The following is an 11,938-nucleotide window of genomic DNA, read 5'->3' as shown; positions in this document are numbered from 1 at the left end:
ATAATCTCCATATTTGTTTTAAATATATTTGTTGTAGCATAAATTGCTTATTTTATACAGTTTATTAAGTTTTGTTTTTATGAAACAAAGGCTGAAATTCTATTGTTTAGTGTAGTAAGTCACAACTAGAGTAGGCCTATTGAATCACAAAACTTACAGATGAAATGTCTCAACAAATACCTACTGGTCCAATCAGCCTAGTTGTGACTCACTGTGCTAAGCAAGAGGATTTCAGTTAAAGAAACACACACAGACAAAATACCAGTCATTTGATTTCTGTTCTTCATACAGTGGCCCCTTGACTTACGGAATTAATCCATATTGGAACAGTGGCTGCAGGTTGAAAAGTCTGTATGTTGAGGCTCCATTGACCTACAATGCATTGAAAACCAATTAATCCGTAACTGGCCGTTTTTGTTCCGTTTTGTTTTTTTCCCCTGGTCTGTAGGTCGATTCTCTGGCTGCAAGTCGAACCTAAATTTTGCGGCCAGAGAAGTCTGTAACTCGAAAAGTCTGTAAGTGGAGCCGTCTGTAAGTCGAGGGTCCACTGTGCTAAATTGTCTGATAACTTGATTTTTACATTCCTCACTATGTACACTTCCTACCTGAAAGTGCCCCAGCCAGAAATACGACCACCCCACCTGACCAGGAAGAATGGCGACAGGCCTCTATATACAGTATCTACAGGGTTATATATATGTCTACATGTTCTTATGGATAAGTGTACAGTATGTATATAGGATAATGGGTACAATCAGCAACATCTTTCAGAAGTGCAGTGGAAGGGTTTTCCAGCATCTGTAACTAAACAAACTGCTTTTGACTATAGCCCTATAGCCCTATTCAGACATTCAAAAAGGGTTAATTATAAACATTGAGAGGGATTGGGCTAGCCTGCATTTCTCTCTTCTATTTCTCTCTCTATTTCTCCCTTGTGCTATTTCTTTCTAAACTCTCCACACACAAGAGCTATGGCAGGATCTTGGGCTATCCTGTTCCTTCTGCTTATGGATTATGAGTAACCATTTTATTGAACATTTGAAAAAAGCTTATGATTGTCTATACAATCCTAACTGATTTTCTTATAATGACTGTGCCCCCATGTGAGTAGAGGGGATAATAAGTGAATTAATTAACCTAAAGAGGAATGTGTATGACCTGATGTAAAGTTCATTAGCTGAACGGGTATATTGCCAGGTTATTGTATTTAGCCACGTGTGCTATAAATGCCACTGGCTTACATTAATGTCACTCAATCACCCACAATTATGGCCAGTAATTAATCAACAAGCCATATTCTTGAATGCCACTGCCTTAGGTTTTGGAGTTGAAATGATACATTTTGACAAAAAAAAAAAAAACGTCTTAGGTATTCATGGAAGTTTCAACTTGGAACAGGAATAGAATATGAAACAAACTGCTTTCATTAAGGAGGGGGAAATGGTAAAATCTGCCACCATAAGTAACAACAGTTCATGTCAGTTCACTGGAGCAGAGAATGAACCAAAACTTAACAACCCTACAAAATGGAAAGCATGCTGCAAGTAAGATTTACATAGTTTGAATATTTTATACTTGGACTGCTCATCACAGTTTAGACAGGGAATGTTTGTTACTGGAAGATGTAATACAATGCATGCATTAAACTTCTAGTTATACAGTTTAAAGCTTCTTATTCACCTTTTACTAATTCATACATTCTGTAATACTGTTTGTCTAGTTTTAAAATTTTGGTTGCATGCATACCCATAATAGTGCAGTGGGTTTGAAAAAGAAATATGACCAAAGAAAAGTAGAAAATCAAGCTGATGTGGTGCAGAAAAAAATTGACCCATACAGGAAGGAAAGGCAAATATCTGACCACAACATGTATTTAAAAACTCATAACCTTTTCTGGAAAAAGTTTAGTTTCCTGAAACCACAGAGTTATTCGAGTGATTATTGAGGCTAGATTACAAGTTGTCTTTGGGCTTGAATTAATAGCTGTTTATCTCACCTTATTTGTTTGGTATTGAGTATTTGTCAATGTCATTTCATATCTGCAGAAAATTCTTGTGTTCTATGGAAGTATATGTATACAAGAGAGTGGTGAAGGTCACATGACTGTTTCATCCTATTTGGTGGAGCAGCTTGACTTTTTCCTCCCCCCCCCCCCGCTTTTGGTGATGGTTGGGAGTGAAGAAGTTGATTGACAGATGCATGCCAGAAACCCCCATTCTCTTTTTCAAAGACTACATATGATGGATTGCGATCTTGTAGCTCAGCAGGACACGGGGACCAAGCAAGCTGTAATTGGTCAGGTATGGAGTCAGCCATTTCTCAACTCCCTTTTTATTCCCCCCCCCCCAATAGTCTAACCATATGATTCACATAATTCATATTTACAGTACCATCTTTCTGTCTGTAGCTTCAGCTACCAGCAACTGTGGAGCAGAAAGTGTGTGAGAGACGAGGGAAGCAACAAAAGAGCACATTAATCCAGCCAGTGCAATAACTGATTAAAAATGTCATTCTGTTTGTTACAATCTAGTTTAGAATTTTTAGATAAACCTATATATTAATCTGTCTGTGTGCTGTGGATTGAAATACCTGTAACTAGAAGAAACAAAGTGTTTTTAAAAAAAGTCCTTGTAATATTCACATTAGGAGTTGTAGTTTCTGTTTTCTGAATTCTTTGTGGATCGACTGTATTCTTTTGCTATGTAGTCTGTGGATTTTTCTTTCTTCCTAACCCAGATAATGTGTGATTTTAGCTGGGTAAATGTAGTAGGAGTCCTGGCTGCTGCTGCTGGTGCTGCAGAGGGGCAGCTTGCAAATTAAACACACTGCCACAATCTGAAAGGTCCAGGTGGTCTGCTTGTGTTTCCTAATGCAATCCAGCACAACAGCTCTAATAAACAGCTCTGTTTAGTTCTCCCTTCGCTGTATCCAGGGAGGTGAAACGAGTCTAGGGCTGCTGTGATGAAATGCCAGAAGGACATCTCTCAGAGGCCTCACAAGCTGCTTTTTAGAGCTTTTCCATTTTGCCGTCTTTGTCTTCCAAATGGGTCAGTGTGAGTCCTTCTCTTGATGTTTCATTTGGTTTTGTTATCTTCGGAGATGTCTGTGTAGTCTCTGTGCATCAGTGTTTTGTACATGATACTGTGCTTCATGTTGCTTTACCCGATGATAAGAAAGAATCATTGTCTCTTCATTTGGCTCCAAATTATTACCTAAAGTGATGAGAGAGACCTGGTGCGGAGGGGGAGGATAGTTTGCTGTAGAAGTAGCAAAAGGAAGAGGATCTGGGAGCATTTTTTACATTTGCCAACAAAATGTTCAGAACTCGACACCTGCTCATTAATCACTGATGTGTGTCTGTGAAAGATAAAAGACATGGATGAATTCTTAAAAGTTTGTGTTTCTTCTTTCTGACGCATTAAGATTAATGCTGCAAAAAGTGATGCTACTGCATTTGCATCTCCAAATAAATGGTTTAAAGGTGAAAGAAAATAGACATATTTTAGTTCATTTTTAAAACTTTAGTTACAGTGAAATGCAGAAGTCTCACAGAATATATGGCTTATTAATATCAGCCTCTTAAGTAATACATCTGGGATGGAGAATGTCAGATATATAGTATCATGTTTACCACAGCCCTGCTGTATATATGTGCATTTATGAAAACAATTCCAGTACACAATGATAAGTTGGAAAAGGGATACCATTATTGAACAGCATGCATAGCAAACCAATGTATAGAAACTGGAAATATTAAAGATTTTAATATAGTCTTCTGCAAGTAGTGTCCAGTATCATTATGGATTCTATATTTTCATATGCAGTTTTTTAAAAAAATCAGTGAGGGGAAAGTACAAGCACTATTAAGATTTGGCAGAGAATGTTTATTACAACTTTTTTTTCCTGAGCATATAAAAGAGCTTAAAATTGCTAGTTTTTGTCATCCGTTGCTTTTATTTAAAAACCACACATGTCAAATAAGGCATGAGATGTGAAAATGTTTGATCATGCATGTTCCTGTTTTAATGACTTAAAGATTAGCAGAACTAGCTGTATTCATTCATGAAAATCAAACACAAAGAGAGCAGTGTGCAACCTCTAGACAGGTATATAGTATGACTCAAATGTGAAACTTTGACTCATTATTTGCAATGCAAGTCAACAGGGAATAAAATATAAGCATATTTTTTTCTTTCCTTGGTATTGTATTAAAAATCATCAGCATTCAAAGCCATAATGTACATTTAAAACAACTGTCCTATTTTATTCACTCCTTTCAAAGAAACTAATGATTAGTTTCCCTGGGAATTAGTTAATATCAGAGTGAATGACTTCAACAGCATGGTCCACGTTCTGCAAGGCACGACTCAAAATTAAACAAGCATATTTAACTACTGGCAGTAAAAATAAAATAAACGCATCACGTATTTATATCTACTTTTACAAAGTGCTTCTTTTACACATAAAAAAAATTCTGCAGGAGAAAGAAGTTCATTCTAGAAAAGGGTACATCTTTTGTGAATACGAAACTTCCTCAATCTTTATCTTATCTTTAAAGGTGTGATCAATATTTCTGGGCTCACCATAATTAGGTTGTTACTTTATGAACAACATTTTGAAAAATTGCCACTTTACAAGACAGACAGGATTGTCAAAATTGTGTATAATAAAGACCATGCAACAGATATCCCAAATACTAAACAGTTATTTGCAGCTCAGATCCAAATCTGATTGAAATAGAGGAATGCAAACAAATGGAAGGATTAATGTTTAAAAGGATCATCAGCTCAGGCTCCTGCTTCATTTAATTAAAAGAATGCCTCAATCTTTTCCTCCTGATATTTAGCTATTCCGAAGCACCACTTTCCAAATTGGCTTCCTGTGATAAGTGACATTAAATAACAGAAATGTCTACCATGCAATGTATAATATTTTAGAAGAAGTGCAAACTGGACAGGAAGTGCAAAACTGGTTGTGTAACATCCCTCTTTGGTCCCCCTAAAGTGCCCACAGTCAGCAATTAAGTAGACAAGTTCTCTGGAGAACAGTCTCCTTGCTCGGCACATCAAGATTTAGAAGTTCACTGCAATTTTGATTTATAACCGAAGTGTTTGCTTTTAAGCCTGATCCTTAACAGATGCAGCAGCCTTTCTAACATTCCCTGCCACAATACCTGTGGTTGCCTTATTATTTCTTCATGGTTTTTTTTTAACCCTTTTAAAAAGTTGAAATGGCTTTTCCTCTGGTCCTGTCTCCATCTTATCCCTGTTAAATGTGTCACCTAATTATTTTAATTATTATGGTATCTTTCCACTTTGCTCAGTCACCATCTTGGCTGTAACTTCTCTCCCCCCGCCCCAAGACCTGAGTTTGTGAGTGACAGGCTAGTTCATCAGTATTACAACCCTCCTGTTTTTGTCTCATCTCATGCAGACAGGTCACTGTGCCCAATCACCCTTCTGGCTCTGCTGTCCCTCGGGAAACCAAAGCCAGCCTACCATCTTGATCCTCAGGCCTCAGGGCCCAAATCTAGCTGTACATTTGTATGTTTGCTGGATTTTGGAAACATAATAGAACAGAAAAGATCAAATGAGCTGGTAAAAGAAAAGGAGGGGGAAAAAGACCCCCTCTTTCCTTGGGTGCGTGTGTTGTTAATTATACTATATACATTCCATGAAGAGATAGCATGAAGAAGGAAATGGTATTTGGTATTTTTTTGGTAGTCTCCATGTGTGTAACTTTTTCTTTTAATCTCAAATGCCTGCTCTTTTGCAGCATTTCTGTGTTCTTCTCTAAGGAGTAATACATGAGATTAATGAACTGGGGAAAGGTAAAGATGCTTTATCTTTAGGCTTTAAACCAGTAATGAAATTTGAAGCAGAATATTTCTGCATTTTTGAGAGAGATATTAATATATGTAGTTCTATATTGCTATCCAGTGTATGTTGCAGTGATCAGATTATTACTATCTGTGACTTATCAGTAAGTACTTAATGGTACAAGAATCTTCTAATACATAGCAGTTTGCAGTGTTTCTGTATGTGGTTGAGGTTGTTCATGCCATTTAGTGTAATAAAGTATCATAGTCACTAGTACAGAATGGGTTGTCAGGTCCATGCTTTTAGAGAGTCAGTACCATTACGTTTGGTTTAGAAGGGAAAATCCCCATAGTTATAGCTTTTAGCATCAAAGGACTAACGGCAGTGCTGGATGAAGAAGCACCAGGTGGAATGTTCCTTTCCATCCAACTATTCAAAGTAAAGGAGCTGCCTAAGTAACCATGCCTAGCAATTCTAATATTGGGGTGGTGGTGGTGTTCTGTTCCTAATAGACATTCTTACTTAATCTGGTTTCATACTGTTGTGAAAAATATTTTACAACCCACTTAAATTACTCCCTCAATACAGCTTCGAGATAGCTCCCTATGGTGCTCCATTTCACAGGTACAGGCCTACAGACTGGTGGTGGTGGAGACCTTTCAGTCCATAATCCAGATATTACAAGTAGGACCCCCACATCTGCAGGGGATTGTTTCCACTATCTACTGTGGATGCCTGAAAGTTCAGATACAAGGGAACCCTTATATACAACATATAAGGGAGTGGAACAAAGGCCACAGGAGGACAATTTTGTATGTGGTTTATAGGGCTATGGTGGATACCAGTCCTTCAGATACAGATGTCTTACTGTATCCTAGATTTCCAGTATGATCCCATATACATTCCTTTTGGATCATATACACGACTTTTTGGACTTCATAGAAGAAATCTACTAAATAAACTAAACGGTATGAAAAGAACCTGGTTATTATTGAGCAAAGCAAATATATTAGTGGAGTATTTGGTGGGGGGGAGAGGCCCCTGTCTCTGTGCATAATATGTAACTAATACATTGGACATTGACATTGACATTGACATTGACATTGGTATGCCAAAAATAGTAAAATCCTGCTGTTTTGTACTGCCAATCCCACCACACAGATGGGATTTTTTTTCTTGGCTTACCAAATGGTGGACTCATGTCGAGCAAGGATATTCCTATGTATTGACCAAAGTCCATGCTACTGGTCTTCAGTCAGTGCTTTCAAAATCATCTTTCAACAGAGACACAACTAGTTTTAGGAGCAGCATAACTTCCTTTCTATTTCATCCTGAATGGAATTCTTGAGTCTTTCTACATGTTCCAAATAGTAGGAAGGTGACAAATACTCTCATTTTTTTCAGCTCATGTGGAGACTCTTTCTGGGATAAACATGGATAAGGTCAGGATATTCCTTCTAACTGTGGGGAGAAATGTGATTTCCTGTGCAGATGAATGACAGTTCTGTGCAGGAAACCCAGTGTTGTCCTGTGGGGAAACCCTGTGTCGATTTTCTCCAAATTATGCACAGGATGTGCCTGGAAAAATGGGTGCCATTTTTTGGCTGGGAAATCCCTACAAAGAGAAGGAAAAGGGAAGAAAGTCATGTGAGGAGTTATGAGAAGCAAACAAAAGGATTTACAATCCTGCCAAATAGTGTAATGACCATAGGAACTGAAACATTGATGTACTTGGGGTTTTTTTAAACCCAAGTTTGTTTGTTTTTTTGAAGTGGTGGGGGAACATAATGCACACCAAGAGAATGTGTGGCTGCTTTGCCCCTCTCTTCAGTGTATCTACAGGTCTAAACATTCTCTTCACAAATCATCTTAGTCAGACTTTGGTCATGAATGAGGCCTAAACTATTGGCTCTTCTCAGTTGGTTTGGTCTGTAATGGCAACATTTTGTCACCTTACATGGAATATTTGTATGGTATGTCCTGTAGTGCAGTGAAATTGTTATGGTAAATTAAATAACTGATAATTTGAACTTTGATTGATAATCCAACTTCGCTAATTTGGGGTGTCTGAAGCAACCTTTCTATTCTAACCTTGAAGTTAGACGTGAGCTTCTAAGAACTTTGAAAAATCCCTGGTATTTCTCTGTGCATATTCATATGTTAGAGAGAGCCTGTGGACAGACGCTTTACGCTTTATGTGCAGCAAAACACTAGAATATATAGCATGTATGTTTAAAGACTTCTTTCCATATTTATGAACACCTTTGTACTTTACTGCTGTAAAGGGAAACCTTTAAGGAAAACCTCTGTATTTTAATATGCCTCAGCATAGTCTCCTGTCTCCAAACTTATTATTGTAAGAAAATACAGGAATGCTGCAATAATACTTTGCAATATAAATATTTGCTGTAGAAGAATTTTTTTATCAAGTTAATTTAATCTATGTAATTCTTTGGCCCTTGTCCTAGATTCCAGCTAAAGAATGTGTTTCACTCGAGGCCGTTTCTTTTTGCAAGAGTATTTTTTAAACACTAATTTGCTTTCCTATGTAAATAGCTATCTTCTCTTTACATCAACTGGCAATTTTGTTGTTTAGTCGTTAAGTCGTGTCTGACTCTTCATGACCCCACGGCCCAGAGCACGCCGGGCCCTCCTGTCTTCCACTGCCTTCCGGAGTTTGGTCAAATTCATGTTGGTAGCTTCGATGGCACTGTCGAACCATCTCATATTCTGTCGTCCCCTTCTCTTCTTGCCTTCACACTTTCCCAACATCAGGGGCTTTTCCAGGGATTCTTCTCTTCTCAGGAGATGGCTAAATTATTGGAGCCTCAGCTTCAGGATCTGCCCTTCCAGTGAGCACTCAGGGTTGATTTCTTTTAGAACTGATAGGTTTGATTTCCTTGCAGTCCAGGGGATTCTCAAGAGTCTCCTCCAGCACCACAATTCAAAAGCATCATTTTTTTCAGCCATCAGCCTTCTTTATGGTCCAGCTCTCACTTCCATACATCGCTACTGGGAAAACCATAGCTTTGATTATGCGGACCTTTGTTGGCAAGGTGATGTCTCTGCTTTTTAAGATGCTGCCTAGGTTTGTCATCCCTTTCCTCCCAAGAAGCAGGGGTCTTTTAATTTCGTGGCTGCTTTCACCATCTGCAGTGATCATGGAGCCCAAGAAGGTAAAATCTGTCACTGCCTCCATATCCTCCCCTTCTATTTGCCTGGAAGTGATGGAGCCATTGGCCATAATCTTAGTTTTCTTGATGTTGAACTGACAATAGTCCTCTGCAAATGTGTTACTTACTAATTGGTTTTAGGAAAAGCTCTTTATTTTTATTCTGCCTCATTTTTAATTTTGTGCTCAATGTGACTGGTGGTAATTGAAGCCAATTAGAAGGTCAAACTGCTTTTTAAACAGAGTGTTCAAATACTGTAATTATTTTAACTTTAAACAGAGGGGAAAACCATGCTTGCTATATGACCTTTAAATTGTTGGCCATGCTGCAGATGTTTATCTTCAGGCAACACATTTGCATTCAAGTCAATTTCTGTGGTTCCTGGATTCCTTCTTGATAACCTAAATACCAGTCTGAGCTACCATTCCTGTGTAAAGTACATGTAACAGACATTGTGGAGCTTCTTATCATGTAATGATCTGTGGTTGTAACAAGACTAAAAAAAAGACAGAACTTTTCGATCCATCAGACTGATGTAACTGAAAGATACTCACTAAAGAAAACAAATTAGTATTTCATAAAAATGAGAGTGGGGATGAAGTAAAAATGTATTCTTACTGCTGACTAATTTAAGAAAAACAGATTTTTAATTGCATCCTGGTTACCACAGCACTGATAACATGTAATCCACAGCTGTTCAGTATGGACAGAGGGCACGTGCTATTCCTGATTATCATGGGTCACAAACACTATGACCATACAATATGTTTGCATATAGACTCTCTCTATGAGATTTGTACTGTACAGAAAGTAGATAAGGAGTTGGTTGTTGTGGGTTTTTCGGGCTCTTTGGCCATGTTCTGAAGGTTGTTCTTCCTAACATTTCAACAGTCTCTGTGGCTGGCATCTTCAGAGGACAGCACTCTGTGCTCTGGTGTAGTTGGCTTGGGAGTGCAGTATTTATGGCTGTGAGATAGGCTTTCGTCTTTTTCTGTAGATGGGTGATTAGTGTGTCTTGTTGTGGGTGTATTGTTGTGATAAGGAGAAGAGATTATCTGTCACTGTGGTTGATGGGTGTCATTAGCTGGTCTTGTGTGTGTAGTGATCCCCTGTCCTTGTGGCTGGGTAGAGTTTGTTGACCTTTTGCACACTCTATTTTTGAGAGCTGGGAGCCAAGTTTTGTTGAGCTTCAAACTCTCCTCTTTTTTGTTGAAGTTCTGCTAGTCCTTGTGGATTTCAATGGCTTCCCTGTGCAGTCTGGTGTAATATTGCTGTTGTTGTCCAGTATTTCAGTATTTTGGAATAGAATTTCATGTCCAGTTTGTTTCAGGGCATGTTCAGCTACTGCCGATTTTTCTGGTTGTTTTAGACTGCAATGTCTCTCATGTTTTTTGATTCTGGTGTGGATGCTGCGTTTTGTGGTTCCAGTATATACCTGGCCACAACTGCAAGGTATCTGGTATACTCCTGCAGTGGTGAAGGGGTCCCTTCTGTCCTTTGCTGACCATAACATTTGTTGTATTTTTGTGGTGGGCTCGAATACTGTTTGTAGGTTGTGTTTTTTCAAAAATTTCCCCATGTGGTCCGTGACCCCTTTGATTTATGGGAGAAATACTTTATTTGTGGGTGGCTGTTTTTCTTCTTCAGTTTGGTGTTGTTTTCTTGGTTTAATGGCTCTTGTGATTTCATTTCTGGAGTAGCCATTTGTCTGTAGGGCCCAATTCAGATGGTTGAGTTCAGTGCTGAGAAACTGAGCTTCACAGTTCCAATTTGCACAGTCTACCAGTGTTTTGATTATGCCTCTTTTTTGCTGTGGGTGGTGGTTGGAGTTTTTGTGTAGGTATCAGTTTGTGTGGGTAGGTTGTCTGTTGACCTTGTGTCCCAGTTGGAGGTCAGTTTTGCATAGGACCATGATATCTAAGAACGGGAGTTGGCTCTCTATTTCTTTTTCCATGGTGAATTGTATATTTGGGTGGATGCTGTTGAGATCAGTAATTCTTCCAATTTTTCTTCACCGTGCCTCCAAATTGCAAAGGTGTCATCCAAACATCAGAACCACACTGTGGGTACGAGGGGTGCCGAAGCCAAGGCAAGTTTTTCGAAATGCTCCATGTAGACGTTTGCTATAACCAGGCTGAGGGGGCTCCCCATGGCCACTCCATCTGTCTGTTCATAGAATTCATTATCCCACTGGAAATAGCTAGTCGTTAGGCAGTGTTGGAAGAGGGTGTTGATGTTTTCTGGAAAGATCTGCTGGATGAGTGTCAGGGTGTCCTTTGTTGGTACCTTAGTGAACACCCACAACATGACACACTAATCACCCATCTCCTGAAAAGGACAAAAGCCCATCTCACAGCCATAAATACTCCATTCCCAAGCAAACTACACCAGAGCACAGAATGCTGTCCTTTGGAGATGCTGGCCACAGAGACTGGTGAAATGTTAGGAAGAACAACCTTCAGAACATGGCCAAAGAGCCCAAAAAATCCACAACAACCATTAGATCCCGGCCGTGAAAGCCTTCGCGAATACAGATAAGGAGTTCTCAAACATTTAGCATCATGCCCCCCTTTTGAGATTTGAGCAAGCCTCATGCCTCCTTCACCATCATCCACTTGTCTTTTAACAACAAAAACAACTTGCAATTTAAAATTAAAAATAAGCACAGAACCTTAATAAAATTATTTGAAAACAAAAATTGCTTTTTAAAAAGAAATCATGAATTCTGGGTATGATATCTGTCACAGAAATGCATTAAGCTGATCACAAATAATTTTTAAAGAAAATCTCAGTCCAGTATCCCTGCTTGGAATATCTTTATGGCCCTCCCTAGAGAAGCAGCCTCAAGCCCTTTTTAGCAACCAGGGGAACAGATCATATACGTGTCCCTCTCTGTAGATGGCTCCATCAGTGTGTAGTATTTAGGAGCAGTGCTGGTAGGGAAAA

At 38.8% G+C, this 11,938-nt stretch overlaps 1 protein-coding gene across 1 annotated transcript in view; it reads left to right on the top strand.

Moving 5' to 3' along the window:
• Positions 1 to 2,195: 2,195 nt before the first annotated feature.
• POU6F2 (POU class 6 homeobox 2) overlaps positions 2,196 to 11,938 on the top strand; it is a 414,737-nt gene continuing 404,994 nt past the window's right edge. Inside the window, exon 1 of the mRNA XM_073003768.2 lies at positions 2,196 to 2,300. Coding sequence (XP_072859869.1) covers positions 2,196 to 2,300 — 105 coding nt within the window. The remainder of the gene's footprint in view (positions 2,301 to 11,938) is intronic.

The sequence above is a fragment of the Pogona vitticeps genome, chromosome 6 (assembly GCF_051106095.1).
Source record: "Pogona vitticeps strain Pit_001003342236 chromosome 6, PviZW2.1, whole genome shotgun sequence".
Classification (NCBI taxonomy): domain Eukaryota; kingdom Metazoa; phylum Chordata; class Lepidosauria; order Squamata; family Agamidae; genus Pogona; species Pogona vitticeps.
Note: the sequence above shows the minus strand (reverse complement) of the source record. Positions and strands in the feature narration are given on the sequence as shown.